The sequence below is a fragment of the Microtus pennsylvanicus genome, chromosome 21 (genome assembly GCF_037038515.1).
Source record: "Microtus pennsylvanicus isolate mMicPen1 chromosome 21, mMicPen1.hap1, whole genome shotgun sequence".
In the NCBI taxonomy this organism is placed as follows: Eukaryota; Metazoa; Chordata; class Mammalia; order Rodentia; family Cricetidae; genus Microtus; species Microtus pennsylvanicus.
This window is the reverse complement of record NC_134599.1, coordinates 23,733,791-23,757,536: the sequence shown is the minus strand read 5'-3', so window position 1 is coordinate 23,757,536 and position 23,746 is coordinate 23,733,791. Positions and strand designations below refer to the sequence as shown.

Below are 23,746 nucleotides of genomic sequence, written 5' to 3'. Positions count from 1 at the left end.
AGTGACAAATGAACTTGCTACCAGTGCCCTCCTCACAACAGCTCCGTGTCTCCTATGGACCCTTCATCGGCAATCCCACCCAGACACTCTTGCCAGAAATCTTAATACCATCTCTCCCCTTCTGAAACTCCCTTCAGCCCTACCCTATCTCTTATCCTTCTGGATACTCCTTACACTCCAGCTGGCTTCCCCATCTCCCGTCTTGCCCCTCCCTCTAACCCGGCAGCTTTCAACCTTCCTAAAGCTGCGATCCTTGAATAGAGTTTCTCATGTTGTGGTGACCCCCGGCCATAAAACTATATTTCATTGCTGCTTCATGACGGTAATGCTGCTACTGTTTTGAATCATAATGTAAATATTTTTTTTGAGGTAGAAGTTTGCCAAAGGGGTTGTGACCCAAAGGTTGAGAACCACTGTAATCCACGCCCTGCCTAACTGCTGCTGTCTGCGCACTCTTTGAGAAATGCAAGCCCATCCATGCCCTTCTACTGCTCAAAGTGTTCACCCTCTCTCCTGACTGGAGCACAAGGCTTCCGTCATCTGGCTCCTGGCTACATGTGTGTTCGCAGTTCCCAGACAGCCTTCTCAACTGAACTTCAGCCCCGTGGGTGAACTAGAATAAAGTCTCACTGAGCTCGACATCATATAAACTCCTTGCTTTACTGACCCTTCCACTCCTACATTTGCTCAGGAACTCATGCTGACCCTTCCGGAGCTAGCCTAAGGGGCACTTCCGTCGCGACACCTCCCTCAAGAACTCCAGAGATGGGCATCAAGCCGTTTCTCATTTTTCTATGCCTGTATTAGGCTTGAAGCCACTGATTTCCCTACTAAAATGAGAGGGAAATAGGGAATTTGGCTACTTGAAATCTATTGGCTTCTCAGTCCAGATTCTTAAAATTAGATATCTTGCTTCCCTTCTTATTAATTTCATGCAATTGCATCCGATGATGGTCTCTTATTACTGTTCACCAGCACAGGAACTGCATAACTGGCCTGAAGGTGAAGAAGCCCCCCCGCCCTGCTGGCTATGAATTACTGGGCGTCTTGCAGACTCAGTTTACTGTAACAATGATTCACCAAGCAAGTTTAGATGAGTAATAGTTTGGACTGGAATGAATAGGGAAAAGGAATGTGAAGGGCCTGCTGGAGACTAGCTGTTCAACAATTAATATTTTATAAAAGTGATATAGTGCAACTCTGCAGCATCTTGTTTTCAACAGTGAGGTGAGGTAATAGCTTTACTGAAGGATAGCACTGGTTTCACTCCCGAGAAGGGCCAGGCAAAGCTCTCCCACTGAACTAGATCCCCAGTTCTTCGTTTCAGTTCTTTAATGGCCTACAAAAAAAAAATTTCACTTTCTTTGATGACGTGAGGTTTCAGGTCTATTTCACATTATCTGTCTGGATAGATGAACATCATTCTGTTTTTGCCAGGGTTGAATTTGGAACTTGAAACCAATTTTTTTGAGTCATCAAAATATCATATTTTCTTTGCTTAATGTCAAAATTTCTATAGCAATTTTCCTTATATGTCTGGTAAGGGCCACGCTAGGAATTATCACTAGTAATACTACCCCAACGCTATACATCTACTGGAATTGATTGTCTAGTAATTGCTCAGCCATCAACAAACACATATTAAGCATATTATCATAAAAGAACTACTAAATCCTCAGGCAGCACTGCTCTTCCTAACTTTTACTGGGAAAAGTACAGGTAAATATCGATGTGTCAATGTAAATGAAGTTAAGAAACAATACCACCTACAAGGCCACTGAACTGACTCTCCCCACCCCGGCAAAAGGACACCTCTAAATATTAGAATGGTAAATGGAACACAGCGCAGGATTCCTAGAGCTGCCATCAGCTGGTGTTGGAAGATGTAATTGGGTCAATGGTTGTCGAGTCCACACCTCTAAAGTCTCCACCGTTGACCTGTTTTGCATTGTCTATAAGCTTTTCAGCCGATATATTTTCTTAACCTGCCAAAAGTTCTTCAAATCTATGTGGTAAAACAGAACTTCAACTTTCATTTCATTCCTGAATAGAGGTTAATAAAAGTCGCCTTGTCTTCCTCTTCTTGCTTTGGTAAAGCGAACAGTAAAATTAGGAGAAAAAAAAGCACGAGGGATTCAACATGATTTTCTGAAAGAGAATATGGGCCAGGCAGCTTATATGCCGATCAAAAAATTAATACTCCCCTCAAAAAACTTGACAATGAAATTCATAACAAACATGATTGGTCCCGCTAGGGGCCACATTCAGAAAAGCTTGTGTGTGCGACAAGAAAGGTGCGTTTATGTTTATTTCATTGGGAAAGTGGTTTGGTCTTTTTTTTTTTCAGACAAATTCTTCAGTTTTGCTTTGTTCTCAATTATGAAGAAGAAAACTGTTTACTCAGGCTCTTAACATCTGTGCTTTGTAGATTTTTTTCCTTTTTACTTCCAAGGGAGACATCTCCACCTACTAGGGGAAAGTCGCAGAAATGAGCCACCCTTCTGCCTCTAGGATAGTCTAGCAAGGGCGAGGGTAGGAATGGGAGTACCATTTGTGGTATGTGGCCATTTACAAACTCACCGTAGTGGCTGCAGTGTTGGGAATGAAGACCCTTCATGCTGACAGGGTGTTACTGCGTGAATCACATTGTGTGTCCTGACTTCGAGGAGATTTCAGCTTTATCTAGCGTGGCCTCCTTATTTTAAGACTCAGAAAACTGAGGCATGGAGAGGGAAGTGATTTCTGTCAAATGACAAAAACAGTAAGTGGTGGAGATGGCAAAAGACTGGTCCTTGTTGAGGATCGCCTCTAACTCCATCCTGAAGGCTCTGTTCAGCATGCGGGCTTGCCTCTTACAGGGATGCTTATAAAACGGGACTCCTGGGCCATGGGTGAGCCACACTCTGAGGCTAACAAAAGTGTAAGAGAGCAGGTTCACTGCCAAGACGCACATCAGGCCACACTGTCTGCCACTCACTTGCAGTTTGGAAGGACCTCCTGTCCTTAAACAGGTCTTAACACAAGAAGAACCATCATACTGAAACCTAGAAACCAGGGCACTATGGGCTCCGGAGATGTTTATTGAAAAGACTCCTGGAAAAACACATACCAGGTTCCAATGTGTGCTGGTCTCAGGAAGACCCAAGCTGATAGCTAGAATGGATGTCCTTCCATCTTTTCATTGAGGAAAATGACCTACTATTTCAGCTAAGAGCTTCCTGATCACCTGCAATTGATATATTTGGGGCCAGGATTTTAAGGAAATGGTCACGTAAAAGGGCCTTGTGTTAGAAGGGACACAGGGCTTCTGTGCAGGAGAATCTCAGGCCTCACACTCTTTCTTGAAAGGAGTAGAGGTTGACCAGAAGACAGGAAACCCCAGCCAAGAAGTGGAACTGAAAGACGTTAGCAGAATTTCTGCCCGAAGGAATTTTAAAATGGCATGGCTGCTGGCCCAAGGGAGATTAAGGTATTTCTCAGAGCATAGAAAAAAGCCAGCAGTGAGCAGGAGATGAGCAGAGCCCTGAAGAAAAAAATAAAATTTAGCCAATAGGAAATTAAAAACTGGATTTGGAGAGCACCCAGACAATACAATAGGATATTGTAAAACCTTTCTAAAAAGGTCCACTGAGGTCTGGCAATGTCCACGGGTCTGGAGAATATGGTCCTTATGTGTTATGGATAATAATTTAGTTCTGGGAAATGGGCGAGCCAGAAAAACAGCAAAACCAATGTCTTTGTATAGTCTGACTTCCATGCCAATAGAAGAACCAGAGAGAAGGGCAAAAGAAAAAAAAAACTGTGGGGGAATTGATGCTCACAAATCTATTCGAAGCATCCTAAGACACGCTATAAGAAATGTCAGAGGCCAGGACGTCTAGACAACAAGGCTGGCCAATGAGAGGCCTTACTTTAACCAATCCCTCCCCTCACCTTAGGAAACACAGCCCTTGGAGATTAACTCAAGCGGTTACTTTAAAATGCAGAGACTAGACTCCTGCTTGATTTCTAAAAGCAGCTTTTGGGTCCAGAGAAGCTGAGCCAAACTCAACTCTGATATTTGTCAGTCACGGCAGACTACACCAATTCCTCACTTACAGTTACAGACATCGAAAACCAACCTCACAGTCACAAATAAAATCCTGATTATCTATTCCAGTGGTTCTCATCCTTCCTAATGCTGTGGCCCTTTAATACAGTTCTTTACATTGTGCTGTCCCCCCCCCCCCCAAGCATAAAATCACTTTCGTTGCTACTTCATAACTGTAATTTGGCTACTGTTATAAATCGCAATGTAAATAACTGTGTTTTCCTGCTGGTCTTAGGCGAGCTCTATAAAAGGGGGTTGCATCCCACAGATTGAGAACCTTTGATCTAACCTGAAAAGGAGGAAGGGCTCTCTGACTCTCTCTTGCCATATTTAATACCATGTCCCCCTGGTCTTATCTCTTGCTTCTGTCTCCGTTCTCTTCTCTGGGCTCCAACCTTGACTGAGGTTTCACCGTCTCACAGCTGGCTGACTGCAATGGCCTCCTAACTTGGTTTTGTGCTTTTAGACCCTCAGGAGGAACACAGATTTATTACTCATAATAATGAAATGATTAAACGTCTAGAAATATTCAGTCAAGTAAGTTTCTGTTTAAACATTGTTCTGGTTTGAATATGTGTCCCCCACCGAAGACGTGTGTGTCGAACACTTCACCTCAACCCATGTTGCTGCTTAGGAGGGTCTAGTAATTTAAGAAGACAGGTCTACCTGGAGAAAATGAGTCACAAAGATGGTCCTTGGAAGTGCTTTGCCTAGGCCTACTTCTGGTTTCTATCTCTCTGCTTCCTGTCTGCCACAAGGTAAAAATTTCTTCTACCCCGTGCTCCTGACCCCATTTTCCTAGGACCTACAAAAGGGCAACTGTATTATATTCTCTTGTTGATGTAACAAAATATTTGACATGATTGTTTCAAAGGCAGTAAGATTATTTTTTTATTTTTAATTAATTATTTTTTAAGAACAATCTTTTCTTATTTTACATACTAATCCCAGTTCCTACTCCCTCTCCTCCTCCCACTCCAACTCCATCCACTCCTCAGAGAGGGTAAGGTCACAGCCACAAGAAAGAGTATGACCACAGAGACCATGCAGGAAACAGCTTAAATGACAGCCAGCACCCTACTTACTGCGTTTCCACACAATATACATGTAGCATGAAAATTAATAAGCTGATACATATAATAAAATTAATGTTTGTAAACAGCACTATTGAATAAAGGAAGCAACTGATGAGTAGATATTATGTAAATCCATTGAGAGGCCGTTGAAAGCCAGGCAAAATAAACTACAATGAGAGAGTAAGAATGACTGCTAGTTACGTGGGACTCGGGAAGGGGGGGCGGGGGGGATGGAGGTCCATGATCATTTAACATCACTGGGAAGTTTAGAGGAGGGTTTGCAGGACAGTTGCTAAGTATGCTGAGCCTGTAAAAGCTAAGCTGTGCCTTTACAAAAAACATGCTTTTAAAACTATCTTTTAAAAAATTTTACTGGTGTATGTGAGTCTGTGAGAGTATATGCCATGCACATGCAGGTATCCACAGAGGCCAGAAGGGGGCATCAGATCTCCTGAAGCTGGAGTGACAGGCATTTGTGAGCTGCCTGACATGGGTGCTGGGAACTGAAGTTGGGTTCTTGGAAACAGCAGAAGGCATTCTTAACAGTTGGGCCATCTCCCAAGTCCCAATTCTATACTTTTAAGTATAAATTTAAAATAGGCTTTATAAAAAGCTAATTTATATTGCTACATTTGCAGGCTAGAGACACTGGATTTCCAAGGGTCTTTCATGTCCCTATTTCCCAGAAGTACAGCATTGGGGCACACACACTGTATTCGACCATGGAGGGATTCTACCACGGTAGTCTTGATCATTACTTCCTGTTCATTGTAATTTGTTCCTAAGCCTTTTTTTTTTAAAACTGCAAAATAGAGGCAAGCTATTTTTTGCTTATTTAAAACAAGGCAACCCAGAAAAAGACTACATATGTGACACACTGTATCTTAGTGCTTTAACTGTGTTTTAGTAAGACCTACTGCAAGTCATGGGGAAGCATATGAGTCTTGTGGTCAACTGTGTCTAGTTCTTCTAAAAAGTGACGAAGCAATATCATGGAAGGGTTTTACCAGTGTTTTGGCGAATATAGTTACATACTCAGAACAGACTGAAGCTGTAATACCACAGGATGTGGGAGTTAGAGACACTGACTGCCTGAGACTGTGATGCCATAGGATGTGGGAGTTAGAGACACTGACTGTCTGAGGCTGCGATGCCATAGGATGTGGGAGTTAGAGACACTGACTGCCTGAGACTGTGATGCCATAGGATGTGGGAGTTAGACACACTGACTGCCTGAGACTGTGATGCCATAGGATGTGGGAGTTGTACACACTGATTGTCCACGACTGTGCATGTTTCTAGGTGGTTCATTCAGAGATGCTGAAGCTGAGTCAGCACCAGCTTCTCTGGGAGTTGCCTGCTAGGCCCAGAGTGGCTTCCAATCCTGGGCCCTTCCCTACTCTGCATACCATTTCAGACATTCAAAAGGAAACATTGTTAGAAAGTGCTCATTTATACAGAGGTAAAATATGCGTGAGGTTTTAACTTTGTGGGTTTTTAAAAATACCCCAAGGAGCCCTAAATTTTAAGTGTTTAAATATTCCCCCCATTTTCATCCCCGGTAGACTAAAGACAAAGAAATAAGATGAATAACAGAAGGTTCTTTCTATGTCACTCAAAGAAGGTCAGGAATGGACAGTCTCATGAATGAAGTCTTACAAGGCTCACTCAGAAAAAGAAACATCCACAAAAAGCACACATCACGTCAGGATTACATTTCAAACCAAACTGACAAGCTCATTCCGTGATCGACCAAGAGAGTGGAGGAAGCTGTCTGACCCTAATGGCTTCCCTCATTGAGGGAGCTTGAAGAGCTCGAGCTCAGTTTCTGGAAAGGTCGTTCGTGTCATTAAATAGCTTGGAAAGCACGCACTTTGTGCTTGGCAAGGACTTCCTGCCAGAGACCAGAGCTACCAAGCAGCGCTAGGGGCACAACCCAGGGAAACATGGCTTGGTCAGCTATCTGTTTCCAACAAAACCTCGATATTTCACATAGAGATCCAGAACTGAGTATCTGGGACAATGAAGAAAAAAATTAAGGTCACAAAAATTAAGGTTGTTTTTCATGAAACAAGCCCATGTTTTGTTTTGTTTGGTTTGGTTTTTTTTTTTTTTTTTGATTTTTCGAGACAGGATTTCTCCGTAGCTTTTGGTTCCTGTCCTGGAACTAGCTCTTGTAGACCAGGCTGGCCTCGAACTCACAGAGATATGCCTGCCTCTGCCTCCCGAGTGCTGGGATTAAAGGCATGCGCCACCAACGCCAGGCCCATGTTTTTGTTTTTATCTAGTTAGAGACAGCCTCTGGCTTTTCTGGAACTTGTGGTGATTCTCCTGCCTCAGCCTCCAGAATGTTGGGATTACAGGTATGTAAACTCTCCCACCAACTGATTTTCTTCTCAGAAAAGCAAAACAAACAAAAACAAACCAAAAAAAACCCCATAGAGTGCACTGCCTATATCTCTTCAGAGAAATAAGAAAGTACATTTCTGGATGTGAAAGCACATTTGCCATTTTCTTCCTATTTCTTTGCACCAAGGCTAAGATGCTAGCATATGAAACTAGAGAAGTGACCGAAAGGGGGAAGTCTATTAGAATTGTTATGGAAAAGAAATATTTCTAAAATCTAAAAGAACAACCTAAGAAGCCTTCGATATAAGACCACTTTTCTACCCTGAAGGCGCTCATGAAGGACAATTATGGAAAATGGAATACATGGGTCCCACTGTAAATTACATCCGTGCTGTTCAGGGAAAGTTCTCTCCAGGAGGCCAGGAAACACCCTGTGCTTCAGCTGTACACAACTGGATAGGATTCTTTTTCTGCATCTCTCAAGAGACAAAACACACAGAATATGCATGTGTGTTTTTATGCTGTCATAAGTTTTATAAATGTAGTGTTGCTTTGCCTTAACACATCTATTAGTAAACATTTACATCTCCCATGTATTAGTTAATAGCTTTACACTTTGATACTAGCTTGCTTTGAGAGTATAAAGGTCTTATTCCAAATTCCAAGCCACATCGTACATTGTGTTTTGCTACACCACTTCTTAGGCTAAGCGGCCAGTGTGGACTGGGAGAAAGCCCTTAGCATAGGCCAAACATATCAAACCCCAGATTCATCTTTTTGACACATAGGCCCCAGAGGCAACATAAAACCGGCCAAAGAATTTTCTTTTTTTTCCTCACTATTCTAATTTTTCTCTTTCTATATTCCAATCGAAAGCCAAGAAAGATCAATTATAAAACCACAGAAAATAGACAGTATACCTCTAGAAATACTAGGCCCAGTGCTTCAGGCAAGAAAGCATCAGTGCTGGCCAGAACTTCCATAACAATTAAGACACCGAAACAATTTGAAATGTCAAGCTTTTGGTGGGTGAATGAAAAAGTTGAGTTGACTGTGTGACATTCTTAGGGAAACACAGAAGGTGATGAATTAAGGAAAATCATAGAAAAGTTAATTACTATGCTATATTATGCATGACTTTAATTTTGGATTTAAAAATAGAGCTAGTAAGCCATCAACACATAGACCTAGAACTGGAGCTACCAAATAATTTCACCCACAACAATATAATCTGAGTGATGTATATTCTGTAAGCGCTGATAATGCAAATTAAACATGTTTTAAATATCCCTACTTCTAGGTAACAAAGGAAGCAAGTGACAGCAACTGAAGTGCCCGTGTAAGAAGTGCTAAGAAGTAATAACAACACAGTTACAGAGTAAGCTCTGGGGGTCAGATTCTAGTCTGCGCTGGTAGTGCCAACACATACCCAACTCACATGGGTCGCAGGGGAAACGAAGTAGTGCTGCTTTAATGACTTACCCAGGCCACACAGCTGAGAAGGAGCTGGAGGTCAAGTTCCCATACTCAGATCCCACAACTCCACTGTCAACTGCTCTGTGCCTGACCATGACTTGGGACATGCTTCACAAGATAAAGAGACTTTGCGAGCGTGCACAACATGCTTGGCTCAGGGTAACCTTGTTACAAAGGTTTCCCAATGTGTCATGGAGCAAAGACAACACTCCCCCTACCACTCATTCACCAGGTACGTGTTATGCCCTAAGTAATCCCAGTGGCATCCAAGGAGCAGGGAGGGCAAAACTGAAACGGCCCGCCCCTCCTTCCTGGCCTGAGAGTCTTGCAATGGCTGTGATGATAGCAACACAGGCACAGTGAACGGGGACAGAGTGGAACTGGAGAAGAAAAAGCAGAAACAGGAATTCGCGTTCGCTAAGGGGTGAGAAAGTCTGAGGAAATGGTCGAAAGTGCTCTGGGAGTGTGCAGCATTTGGATAAAGACCCCGGAAGGAGAGCTGAGGACCTCTGCACTCCTTATTAACACAATAAATGTCCTCATCGTTGCATCTAAAAGCATATCCATTAATACCTAACCCACCCACAGGCTTGTTGTAGAGGTCAAATGAGAAGAAAGGCATGAGGACTTGATCTCTCAAGGTCTCAGAGGTCGTGTCTGATCAGTGGGAGCTCCCCGCAGGGCAGCTAACAACTGTGAATGTTGTTTTACCAGCCATCAGGGGCCCATTCCCTGCCCACTTGCATGGGGAGTCCAAGATGTCTGCCTGAGTAACTGCTTCTAACATGACATGTGGAGCAATGCAATTTAGATCTGAAGTGTGAAAATACGGAAACACCTCATAAGAGCTTCCAATGACCTACAAAGACCTCTCAATGTAGATTATACCAGAAGAGTGGTCAAAACGTGTAGTTCAGGCCAGGTACCAAGGGTGCGTGAGGCCATCCATACAAGGTATGCGTTGTCTGTTCCCATTTGCTGACTTTGTTTTTTGATAATCTCATGTCTGTTGCAAGCAAAGAGTGGATGACTTTGCCTATCTTTGGGCTTTTAAAGGCCAATAGATGGCAAAGAGGCTGAGAAAGAGTTCCAAAAATTTATGCTTCTATTAGGAGCACGTATCATATGGGAAAATCTGGATCCAAGGCCTGAAGGCAGCTTATTCCACCAAAATTCCCTCTGCTCTCTCTCTCTCTAATGACTTAAAATCCATTTTCTTTTTTTTTTTTGTTAATCAGGAAGAATTTTATTGGAAATCTCTACCATATTCATGTTGTATCTAGTCAATAAAATTAGCACGACACTTAATTTGCACAAATATTTTTAAGAGTCAAATGTTAACCATCACTTCATCCCCTTGCTGAAGTGTGTTCACTGGCAGAGTGAATATGAACAGTAACCCTCACAAATGGAACCCATGTCCTTTACTTGGAATAACGTCTGAGTTTTTCCCCTTTTTTTCTACATGTGGTAGACAATACATGCCCTTGTTAAATCCTCCCTCTTTTTTTTTTCATCCAGCAAAGGTAAGAAACACTCAAATTGTTTTTCCTTAGTAGACCTTTCGGTTTCAGACCTGCGAATGACTAAAAAAAAAATAAACCTGAAATTCTTCTGCCCAAGCAGCAGGATGTAATCTATTTTGGGTCGGGGTACTTCAACATCATTCTTGGCTAAATCGCTTTCAGAAATATTTCTCTTTCATGATGGATATGAAGTTCAGTCTTCGGTCCACAAAGTTACTGATGCCTTGGTGTTCTGTGGGCAGTGGGTGTGTACTTTCACGCTATACTGGGCATAGCGAATGGACCTCAAGGTCAAACACACAGCAAACTTGCTTCCTGCTCATTCTTTTCTAGAGTGGAGTTGCCCAGCGATGACAAAATTAGCCACAGGTCCAAAAGTCACCTTGTGTCATAGGCATGGCCGCCACTCCTATCAACAAGCTTCCAGAAGCCAGCTGTCTGTGATGGGTGAACTTCTACATCTTCTTTTTCTGAATGAGCATGTGAGCAAAGAATGACTTGAAGTCAGCACCCAAGAAGGGTCTTTATAGTTCTCTAACAGTAGGATTTAATTTTGGGGAAGCTGAGGAGAAAACTCCAGACCTCTGAGTTCCAGCTAGATGTTATAAGAAGTCCCCGCTCTGCCTTGCGGATCTCAATCTGTATCACAATTGTCATGAAGACTGGGACAAGTCATTCATCATACATTCAGTCCCAAGTATGAGAAGTGACAATAACAGTATCGTCATTATCGGTAGGAGTGGGAGCACAGCAGTAGAACATAGAATTAAAACAAAAGCCTTTCATCTTTTCTTTCCAATAGGAAAAAAAAAAGTAATGCCAGACACGCATCCGATTATGAAAGCAGAACTTGCTTCCAGGAGTAATTGTAGATTCCCAGTGACGTTGTATCCTTTCCATAGATCCCTGCTCCCCTCTACTGTCCCCAGCCTTCCACACTCCCAATACACCAGAGGAGTGCAATGAGATCTCTCAGCCAGAGTTCACACTTTACATGGGGACTTACCCTCATGTCGTGTTGATTTGGTTTTTATTCTTCACGCTGGGGATAGGGTAGAGGCCTTCTGCTCATCACTTTGAACCTTTGGCTATTTGCTGAAGGTTCTCTGTCACTCGGGAATCAGAGAACAGTTTAAACTAAGAGGCATTCAATGTGGATTTTTAATTCAAACACAAAGTAAATTTTTTTTCATTTACCTAGTTACAGAAGCAGAACAATCTATTCTGCCACCCTCATTAGCGTCACACCAGCTTCCTTTCTTGCTCTAGATCTCGTGGTTCCCTAAACCCAACTCTACGTATTCCTTTTATTCACGGGCTTTATCGTTTACACTATTAGTTTATCGTCTCAAAGAAATTGGAGGTCTGTATTGGGTGGTGGTCAGTGAAGTTGCTCCAGTACTTAGGATTGTCATTTGCCTATAGTAGGCATTCCTGAATGTTGAGTTCTAGGAAGATAGCCCTGTGGTAGAAAGCTTACTTAGCGTGTGTGCGGCCCTAAGTTTCAATCCTAGCGATGAAATAGATAAAAGCAAACACACTGCTTGCTGAATGGATGAATGAAAATGCTTATGGACCGTGGGACTTTGGGAAGGGTTTGTTGCACATGGCAACAGAAGAGAGAAGAAGAGGCCCAGAGAGCATGGCTGACCAGTAGAGGAAAACAATGAAGAAAGGATCCCTACATTCTGCAAAGCACCAGTGTTTTGTTATTTTGTTGGCTCCTTTGGATTCTTGTGAAACCAGTGTGGCCATTCTATCATGTGAGTCAGCTTCAAAGACATGTGATGTTCCCAGCGCCACTGGATTACAACACAAATTCTCACTAAGCCCCGACATGCGATGGGTATGAAGCCAGAGGCAGAGTGACAGAGTCAGGGAGCCCGCGAGGCTTCTGCCCAGGGGCTCAGGGGAGTCCCATGGCTCCCAGTGTTTCTGCCTCCTTTTCGGACACAGGCATTCTGCTAATGATGATGAAGCCATGCCTTGAGCTGGCTAGTGAACACCATGACAAAATATCATTTGTGTAAATTAAAATTTCACAATAAAAAATAATTAAAAAATTAAAGAGCAAAAAGAACTGGGAATTTTCAAGTAAATGGATAGAGCAAAATGGGTTATAAAAGGGTGATGTAAGAGAAATAAGGAAATTCACCACCATTTTACCCACCACACAAGAGTTCTGGTTACACAGCGAGAAGAATGGAGCAGAGGAAGACAAGCTGTAACCAAGAGACAGCACGGAAGGACAAGATGGCATCCATCTAAAGCGCCCTGTTAACCCGTGATTTCCTAACATCCAACTCTGGGATTTACAATGTATATGCACACGTACAAACATACAATATAATGTATATAATGCGATATGTATATCGCATTATATAGAGCATGCTACACCATGTAGTTATTTATCTATCCACAAAGCACAATTATGTCCTGTGATTCAAATATAAATGAACAATGTATCCTACAGAATATGTCCCTGCTCAATCTTGATCTTCCCCTCCTGCGATAGAGGCTCTGTATGGGCAAGAACTATCTTGTACCGTGGCTTCAGAGAGCGACTGTCACCATGCAGGCATCCAGTAGAACTTCAGTGAATGAATGACTAATAACTAATTATTCGGGAATCTTCTTCCCCATCCCCATTCGAGCTTTGAATGACATTTGACCTTCTGTTCCCAGATACCACACACAGGTAAGGGAGATGAAGGCTTGGCAATGTCATCTTACCACAGAGGTGGCCAAGCTGCTTCAAACCATTTAAGACTGAAGATCTGCCTCTTGATTTAGTCATTACGCTGGACACTGACAACTGCCCAAGATCTGGGGGGACCAGGGAAGGGTCCCGTGTATTCTTTTGGCTATGCTAAGCCCACTTCATTGTGCTCCTCCTATCTTGTCTACCCTGGTTGAAGCAAGTGTGTCGCTGCCAGCAGTGACATGGCTTCAGCTGCCCAATTAGAGGCTCAGAAGGAAGTTGGTGAAGGGACAGGGACCAAGGGTGCCAACCACGTCTCAGCATTAATACAAACACTATGCACACTAGCTCCATTGCCAAACCCTGATCACATGAGCTGGCTTTGTCCTACGCCACAGCCAAGGGTTGAATGAGGACAGCACTATTGCCATAAGTTTCAGACTTAATCCAACAAAAGAAAACTTGGACCAATTGAGTGTATTGGATTAATCCCTAAAAACAAAATCTTTACGGAACTTATTCAAGAAGAAAAATAACAGGTTTAATAATCAGTTGTACTACCATACATCAGTGTAATATTCTAAAATTACCCTTTATTACTTGTAAAATGTCCAGACTGGGGAATATGGAGGTATGGACCAAATATCAAAGAGAGCAGTCTACAAACACAGCGATTTACAAAGCATTAGACATTTTCTAAAAACACATTTTAAAAATCAGGCCCTTGCCAAGTAAATGACCAACCAAATTAGAGTTGCAACCAAATTAGAGCGATTATGTAACTCCCAATTTGCAGAAATCAGTGTTTAAAAAGGTACAGGATGAAAGAAAAATTAGTCCATCTAAAAGGCAAATGCACATGAATCTGCTAGCCCTCACTCTATTTGTCTTGATGCATGGAGCATCAGAGACGATGCATCCTTTTCAGAGCATCATGGTACCACCACCAGCTGTAGCAACTTGTACCACATCCCAGGGAAGGAAGACTTAACTGCCTGTGATTTAGAGTGGAGGGGAAAAAGTAAGCCTGCATCTATCTGGAGACGTGGTGTTCTGCGAATTTGCCCTGTCAGTGTGAGGCAAGGCAGCACCGACCTCAGCCAGGGGAAGAAGCATGAGCTCACGCAGTGTCTTCTCAAAAGGCTACAGTCGCGGGGCCCCAGACATAAACTTAACATAAAACACGAAGCACCAAAGCCCGGGCTCCTTGTAAATCTCCCATCGCCCACGTTACAATGCCGCCTTCCTCTCTTTCCCTACTTGGGATTCTTTCCAAACCCTGTGCTCTGGTTGCTCCAGCTCCACCCTGCACTATCTTTCTCTCGTCGCAGCCAAATCTGGTCTCCATGTTTTGTCTGCTCAGCAGGAGAACAATTTCAACAATCTCCGTTTTATAAGATCAGTTTATACCTCCCAATATAATAATTGGTTTCAGCTGAACCTGGATGCCGGTCCTCGGCTGGGTTCCACTGCCGTACTAGTAAGAGAGCAGACTCTTCCTGCAACAGGATTGTTTTTTCAGAGCAAAGAATCCGGGTACTTTTTCAGGCCTAGCATAGAACACTTACAAGGTACTTCTCCAAAATGCAGTCGAGTTTCAATAACTTAGATCTTAAAAAAAAATACAGTGGACTTACAATCATGGCAATTTTAGCTTCCTTTAAAAACTGTTCAGATGGATTATTCTTCCATTTATCAGACTATAATATCATAAAGAGCATAAGAACCAGCAGCTGTTGCTGTGACTTGCAGAAACAAAGAGACTGCAAACAGATATTGGTGCTATCTAAATGTCTTACTTACAGTCTAATGGACCCTTGCAGGATCCTATACAAGGAGGAAAGGAAGGAAAGGGAGGAGCTTAGGGGTGAAAAGAGGAGAGGTATAATTCCAGACACTCTCCGTCCCCAACACTACAGAGAAACCTAGCAGGACATTGCAGTTTATGAACAGAATAAGCAAGATCACTTACACCAAGGATAATCGAAACATGAAAAAAAAAATGTCGTGGGTTCCACCCAGAATCCTCAGCTGTGGCCGGTTTCACTCATGAAAGTAGCTGGATTAGGGGACTCGCCTGTGGTTATTTTCACCACCACAGCCTTGGGTTATTTTACTTGTAAATGCCAGGAACTGCCAGGCTATGCTTTCCAGTACAGGTCACCTTGACATACAGAAGCCTTGAGTCATGAATTACATCTTAGGGCCTTTCTGCCTGATCAACAGAAAGCCACTCCCAACTCTCCCAGAGTTACAGGATTTCCTACAGGTTCTCTTACCTTGGCACGTGCGGCCATCTGCAGAGATGGAGAACCCTTGTTCGCAGGCACAGTGGAAAGAGCCCTGTGTGTTTAGACACTCCCCATGAGGACCGCAGAGCCCCGGCTGTGCGCATTCATTAATGTCTGCAATGGAAAAGAGTTACAAATATTTGAAAAGAGATCTATTTTGTTTTCCTCTAATACCAGTCACACAGTAGGGAAAACCGATTATTTATTTATTTATTTACATTTGGGGCAAAGAGACAGGAGATTTAGTCTCAAATGCTGATGGCAAAATATGGAGAAAGAATTAGCAAAAGCAGGTGTGTGGAAAAAAAACCCTGCCATATAAACCCTGCCATATAAACATATAACTATTAATACTTGACCCCAAACCCCTGAGTAGTGTGCTGTCTACTCCCCTCTCAAAATAGCTAGAGAGGTGCTGCTGGGGGCTGCAAAGATAAAATCTGAAAACCTTTGCTTTTGGGGCCAAACCATAGCACCTGTCCAATTAGAGACCATGAGACAAGTCCAGCTGTCAGAAGGGGCCGAGGACCAGCATGACCCCCATGGGCAGTAGCTATTCAACCACGGCAGCCTATACAAATAGCCATCTCCAATGTTTAATCCAGAATCAGCCTGCTTGAGACATAGCAGAGCCTTGGGGAATATTAATAAGCAACCTGAAAAACAGTTATCAATGAGAATGCTGTCTCTTCCTCCTTCCTTCCTTCCTTCCTTCCTTCCTTCCTTCCTTCCTTCCTCTCTCCCTCCTTCTCTCTCCCTCCCTCCCTCTCCCTTTCTCCCTCTCCCTTTTCTCTCCCTCTATCAATCTCTTTCTCCCTCCCTCCCTCCTCCTCTCTTCTCCCTTTCCCCTCTCCCTTTCTCTCTCTTCCTCTCTCTTCCTCTCTCTCTCTCTCTCTCTCTCTCTCTCTCTCTCTCTCTCTCTCTTTCACACACACACACACACACACACACACACACACACACACACTCACACCTGTTTCTCTCTTTCCCAGGATGCGGACTTCCTCAAGGCCAGGCACGCCTTGTGTATAGTACTTAAGCTCATAAATGCCACTCCATAAATATCTGCTGGATATTTTAGAAATAAATTCCAATCTCTACTTCCCTGAAAATGAGTAATGGAAACAAATAAGGGGAAAAGAAGGCCAGAGAAGTTATGATTCACATGACTTTGGGAGAATGAGATTCGAGGGGGTGAAGGGTTTAGTGTAATGCTTATCATACACCTAGAAGTCCTGAAGGGGCTGCTATTTATGGTTTGTAGCTGATGCCACGGGCAAAGGGTGAGCAATTTAGGTTCTGTTTGTCCTTAAGCTACGTTTGCTTCCCAGGCCAGAGCGACAGAAGCACTCTAAGTACTGATAACATGTGGAGTTAGAAAGCAGAATGTTCCTTCAAACCATTTCTAATCGTGTTGGCTAACAGTGCCTTCGATGAGAAAAGCACAGGGAAGCCAGAGGCAGCTTCCCTAGTCGCAGCCATACTGCCAAATGCAGGGGCTCATGCCCTGCATTGTCCTGACTAGCTCACTTATCTGTGTCGCTCATAACTCTGTCCTGCTTGAGAAGCTCAGGACGTGTGAACCATGAGTTCCTTCCCCTTCGCACTGTATATCAACAATGCCGTAAGTATCCACCATAACATTTCTTCCCGTGTTATTGCTCTACTCATGGAGCAGTGACTGGTTTGGGTTTAGGTAATCAATGTCTGGAAAAAAAAAAACTAATCACATGTCCTCAGCACTATCCAGGCAGGCTACTTTCTAAATTCTTGAAATTCCTTAGTTTACTAAAGAGGTCCTCAGTATTTCATCTGTATTTCAGTTCGAGCCGTTTCTAAATACTCTCTAGAAGTGGATGAATAGGACGGACCCCTGACAAATATGAAGCTCACCGTAAAATAAGCAGCACGTATGTGTGGTTTTAACAAAGTCCAGACCTGAGCTCTCCCTGGTGGACGCTAGAGCAGGCTGAGCTACAACCCCACTCTTTCCCTGACAAAGCTGCCACTTCGTGTGCTTACAGGTCTTCTGGAGGCTCTTCGATCCATCCTACTAGTCACGGGACAATGTCTAACAACCACTGACTTATCGCCTTGAGTTCTCCATCTCCCCATAGCCACACAACTTAGATTACTTGGCTTACCCACTGCCGAAACAAAGAAAGGACACAACAGACTATCCAGAGTAACAGCCAGCAGAATAGAGACATGTGCAGAATGGGAGAAAATCTATTCAGCTATAGTTTACGCAGGGACTTCATACCTAGAATATGTAAAGAGCTTCAAAAATTAAACATGAAACAAAAAAAAATCTTCCAATCAGTAAGTGGGCTAACTGAATAGTCAATTCTCAAAGAGGGAACACAAAGAGACAACAAGTATTTGGAAAAGGATTCCACACTTCTGTCTATGGGGAAAGTGCCAATTAGATTGCCTTGAGGTCCCATCTCGCTGTGTCAGGCAGGCTGCATCAAGAAAACAAAGGACAATGAACACTGCTGAGGAATCTTTATTCACTGCGCATGGAACTGTAAGCTGATGCAGTCACTATGGAAACCAATCTGGAGATTTCTAAAATATTTAAAAACAGAAGTATCATGTGACACAGCTATACCTCTCCTGGGTATCTATCTACCCAACGGACTCAGGTCAATACACCACAGAGATACCTGCATATCCTATTCGGATTTTTTGGCACACTGTTCACAATGGCTAGGAAATGGAACAGCCTTGACATCCATCAATAGATGAATGGCTAAAAAATATGGTATATATAAACACAATAGGAATTTATTCAGCCGTAGAGAAAAATGAAATCATGGAATTTGCAGGGAAATGGATGGAACTGGAAATCGTTACGTTCAGAGAAATAAGTCAGACTCGGAAAGACAAACACAGCATGTTTTTCCTCATATGGGAACTCTAGACTTGAACTTGTGTGCATATGTACACATGTACATGTGGGGGGTGTCAGCCATGAAACTAGAAAGGGGCCATGGGAGGGGTAAAGATCTTACAGGGGGAGGGGCAGGAAAACAAGCCTAATTGAAGGCATGTGACATGAGAGCAGAAGAGACACAGCTGGGGGTGGGGGAGCAGGAAAGAGGGGGCCGAGGAGGCTAGGGAGCAAAGGAGGGACCGACAAGCACAAAGTATATACAAAAACTCCACGATGAAACCCAACACTTTGTATGCTACCTTTAGAAGCCAACATAAAATGAAAAGAAAGTCAGTAGAAATCAGTTGTATTTCCCTCTTATCATTTTCGTATCTGTCAAGGATCCGCAGCTCAGCTTCTACCTGCCTGTTTCTCAGTATGATTTCACAGTCTTGTTTTTTACAAAGCCTTTGCTTCTTCTGTCTCTTCCCCACCTGCCAATAATCCATTACATGGGCAACATGAACCCTAACCTCCTTTTGGACTCCAGTTCTTTTCTTCCCCTCCAACCCGGCACCTAGTATCACCTTCATGTGGTCAAGGAGCTCCGCCGGCCGGAGTGTTAATATCGAACGCAAGCTCATCTGCCACGCTCTTGAGGGTCCCTAAGACTTTCTGCTGTTACTCTGTGGCTCCATGAAGCCCTTGAAAAGCTACCAAGACCTTGCAGTTTTATGTGGTAAACACCATACATAAAGGTTTTTTTCTTTTCAAAGAAGTCATCGGCTAGCAAGGAACTGTCTAAAATGTTTGACGACAGGAACTGCGGGCGCATTCCCAGACTTTCTTCCAGGAAACTGCTGAAAAGGAACAACACGAGGATCTGAACCTAGAGAAACATGTGCGTTCAATTTGGATTGTACTTATTGAAGCATTCATTTCTGAGCTATGCCGCTAGTAACTCCGAGCCGAAAGCCAGACTATATTTAAGTTGGATTTCTTTCACGGGTCCGGAATGCCATAGAAATTCACAGTTTGGCATGCACAGGCCAAAACGTGAAACTGAAGTGTGTTCTGAATCTCTAGTGTACCCTGCCACATTCCTGAAGAGACTATTAACATGGAATTTCCATACCATCTGCACATCACCATTAGTTTGGGGGGGACAAAGAGAAATCTTAAGCACACTTGTGACTGAAGATGTCTTGACTTCAGCACACTTGGCAAGGCAGCCAAAGTTTATGCCTCTCGCATAGTTTCTCAACAATGGTCCCTGGGTAGTAACATTACCATCCATTACACTTTCCGCGTCAGGACGGACTCTGAAACCCGTACCTCTCAACAGAGCACTGATCATGGGATTAGAGAAGAGTGGGCGGAGTAAATGATCGCAAAGCTGCCTCCAGCGACAGCAGAAGAGATCACTCCAGAGAGGTGAGTTTGCATACTTGTGCAAACTGCCTACTAGGAGGAAATGAGCAATCACACAGATTCTTACATATTCCTTAAACTGCACATAGGACCTGCTTCAGAAATGCCAGGGAGAAGGCACTTTCTGCCAAACCTGATGACTTGAGCTGGATCCCTGGGTCTCACATGGAGGATGAAGAGAACTGACTTCTGCAAGTTGTCTTCTGACCTCCATGTGTGGGCATGTATACACACACAAACACATGTGCACACGCGCGCGCGCACACACACACACACACACACACAAGAAATGCTTATCACATATCTGAACTCAAATTTTTCGAGTTGACACATCCATTTATCCTGAGAAAAGAATGCGACCCAGAACAAAGGCGATTTTCTAGCGACTGACAGTCATTTTAACCACCACGGTTTTGGAGAAGTCACATCTTTGATCTCAATCCATAGACAGGAACTTTATGTATTGAGAGAACACGGTGCAATTAGTGCACCAGATGACTGAGTGGGTTCTGGGGGATCTGACGCTAGAAGTTAAATGAGACAATGTTCAGTATGAGTTCTTGGGCCATTTATACTGAGACCAGGTTTCACCTCTATTTAACCAAAAGAAATTAGAAAAGAAAATATCACTTTTCAGCCAAAAATCCTATAATAAAGATCAGGATTCAAATTTCTTAGGTTTTTGAGTTTTTTTTCAATCTCCTGGCATTTTTATATAAATCAAGATTAATTTTGTTTAAAGTACTAAAATGGAAATATTTTGACAGAAACATACAATTCAAATGTTCCTTCTCTACAGCATCAAGTCTGAGCACATTTAATTTCTACACTGGAAAACTTAAAAACCCAGCTTCACTTATTGCATTATGAAAGTAAAGAAACACCTAATATCAAATGAAGTACATGGAGGATATTTAAGATTTGGGACAGACCAATGAGGGAATGGATTCTAAAAGACCTTGAGGAAAAGGTCCACAGCTTTCACAACTCAGTGGCACACGGGGGAAATGGCTTGTGACATACAAATAATGCATTATATTACATTATATTACACCCTGTTTGCCAAGGACATGGGCTATCTGGAACATACCAGGGGAAAGATCATTTGTGACAATCAACAGTAATAATAGCAATAAGAATATCCATATATGTCATCTTATTGATTAGTATTTTGAATATTATGCACAATTCTATAATGGCAGAGGACCATAAAACACTTATTCATGTACCAGAAATAAACATACATAAATATAAATATAAGTATACATTTTCAGTGGGGAAAAATAGGCATAAACCTGTTAGTCATTCACCATTTTTTTTCATGCATGCATGAATGCTTACATGCATGCGTGCATTCATTCATTCATTCAATCATTTTTTTCCCTCCCCCAAGGCACCGATCTCAAGGCATCTCCCATACTAGGCAAGTGCTGTACGGTGAAGCAATGTCACCAGTACCAGGCACTTAAGACTGATAAATGGCAGCCATAAGTCCAGCCATAAAATGTTGGACACAGAAGCTACCACAAACTCAAAAAAAAAAAAGGTCAATTATGTTTTCCGGTAGAAAAATCATTTAACATCACTGTCTCCTTTGATTACAGGGTCAAATCTCAGCTCCTTACCAGCGAGGAGGGAACATGCTCATTAGCTTCTCGGAGTCTCAGATAGTCACACACAAGCGGACTCTAAGGAAAGCTACCTTGTACACCTGCTGTAAACACTGAAAGTGGGACCGGCAGGGAGCGCTCGCTTTAAGTTACTGTGATGGACATATTCGTACTTGGGTTGTATTACTGTGTCTTTATTTGCATCCTGGGCCCACAGGATTGTTGTTTGGGAGAAGAAACATCGAGAAGCACTTTGAAAAATATGAATTCCTTATCTTATTTTCTTTACCTTAACCCAATCATCCATGAGGCTTTTTTTTTTCTTTTTGGAAGAGAGAAAGAAATCGTTGGTACTGAATTCAAATAGGCATCATAAAGAGACAAATATTATCTCTGAGGCAAAATGAAATACATTCCTGATAGCCACAAACAAACTGAACAATGATTTTTAATCAAGCAAAGCACAAGCGACATCGGAATCTTATAGAGTGAGAATGTGGTTTATGACACATGCAAGCTTTGTCGAATACAGTGTGGTCCAAAGCAAGACAACCCCATGCTTGATGTAGACCTCAGAAACACACTTTCATCATGCAAAATGCCATCAGTCATGACGAATAAAGCAAGCCTATTGTCAGGAAGCACCGCAGAACTGGAGAAGTATGTATGCACTGAAAAGGAAAGAGAGTCATACCTTGACACCCTTTGTTGTCATTCAGCTGGAATCCATCTGGACACGTGCAGTCATAGGACCCCGCAGTATTGACGCAGTCTCCTCCCTGACAGACACTACTGTCTTCTAGGCATTCGTTGATATCTACAAGCCAGTGTGGAAGTTAGGACTAAGCAAACAATATAAGGAAGATTATACATGTTATGCCTTATCAGCATCCTGTGTCAAGTATGTTGTTTGGGAGAATAAATGTTGATAAGCACTTTGAAAAATATGGATTCCTGCTCTTCCTTATTTTAACTAAATCATGAATAAGGTCTTTTGGAAGAGAGAAAGAAATGGTAGGCACTGGACACACATACAAAATCATATAAACATGATGAACATGCATTGTGTTTTCAGTACATCATTTCAAATGGATGGCAGGGTTTATTTTTAATGAAACATTTTGGAATAATTATTATCTTAATTGTCATTTTGTTATTTTAATGAGGGTCTAATTTGTTATGTTGCCCATTCTGAAACTGTTGATCTTCCTGCCTCAGCCGCCTGAATGCAAATGCCATCTAGAAATATTTTAGCTTTGAATAAACACAGAAATTATATGTTTGGCCAGGCGGTGGTGGCACACGCCTTTAATCCCAGCACTCAGCACTCGGAGGTAGAGGCAGGCGAATCTCTGTGAGTTCAAGGCCAGCCTGGTCTAGAAGAGCTAGTTCCAGGACAGGAACCAAAAAAAAAAAAAAACAAAAAAAAACTAAGGAGAAACACTGTCCAAAAAATCAAAAAAAAAAAAAAAAAAGAAAGAAATTATATGTTTGACACGGTGTCTAACTATATAGCCTAAATTGGCCTGGAGTTCACAGTCTTCATGCTTCAGACTCCTGAGTAATGCATGGAAGTTATAAACATCAAATACAATTAATTGGGGGAGGAAGAGTCACAATTTTTTATTAAACAATAATTTACATGTTTGCATTCTTCATGATAATAGAGAATACATTTTTTCAAAAAAGCACATGTTGCTAAGTTTATCTTAAGCACCCTTAAGCTCCTTGATCTATGTATAAGATCCGGTTTGAAAGTGTTTGGCAAGAGTCCCCCACCAAAGAGAAATGCTATTAAAACCAGAACTCCAAATGCCATCATATTAATAAAAATAAACATGTAAGTCATTAAACTGTGTTATAGATCCCCCAAATTAACATAAGAATCATTACCAAAATACAATTACCTGATAAAAGAATGTTGCTAAATTTAGAGGCACTATGAATTTAGAGAAAAGATACAAAGATCAACAAAGGTCTCTCTAACAGAAAGAATTGACTTAATGTCTTGGCAGTAGAATGTGAATGGGGGAATCTTTGATTATGGAAGCAACTGGAGCAGAATCCTCGTTAAGCACTAGCGACCCCCCTAAACAGACTGCCTGGATTTTTAGCAACTACATATAAAGCATATGTCCAACTACAAGTGTTCCACAGCCAACCAACCCCGAGTTCTGACCATGATGATGTGAGACAGTCCCTGTGATGCAGAGGCTCACATCAGGCAGATGTTGCTGGGGCTGTTTATTGCCACAGCGTCTCCTAGCCAGAGATCATTACTCCTAACACACCCCCTAGCCCTTCCTCTGGTGTGTCTG

The 23,746-nt window shown here is 42.5% G+C and overlaps 1 protein-coding gene across 9 annotated transcripts in view; it reads right to left on the bottom strand.

Annotated features, from left to right (window-relative positions):
- Ltbp1 (latent transforming growth factor beta binding protein 1) overlaps positions 1-23,746 on the bottom strand; it is a 381,235-nt gene that overhangs the window by 46,342 nt on the left and 311,147 nt on the right. For all 9 annotated transcript variants that reach the window (XM_075955861.1, XM_075955859.1, XM_075955860.1 and 6 more), the window contains 2 exons: positions 22,123-22,245; positions 15,498-15,623 (listed from right to left, as the gene is read on the bottom strand). In XM_075955861.1, the coding sequence (XP_075811976.1) occupies positions 15,498-15,623; positions 22,123-22,245 (249 nt within the window). The remainder of the gene's footprint in view (positions 1-15,497; positions 15,624-22,122; positions 22,246-23,746) is intronic.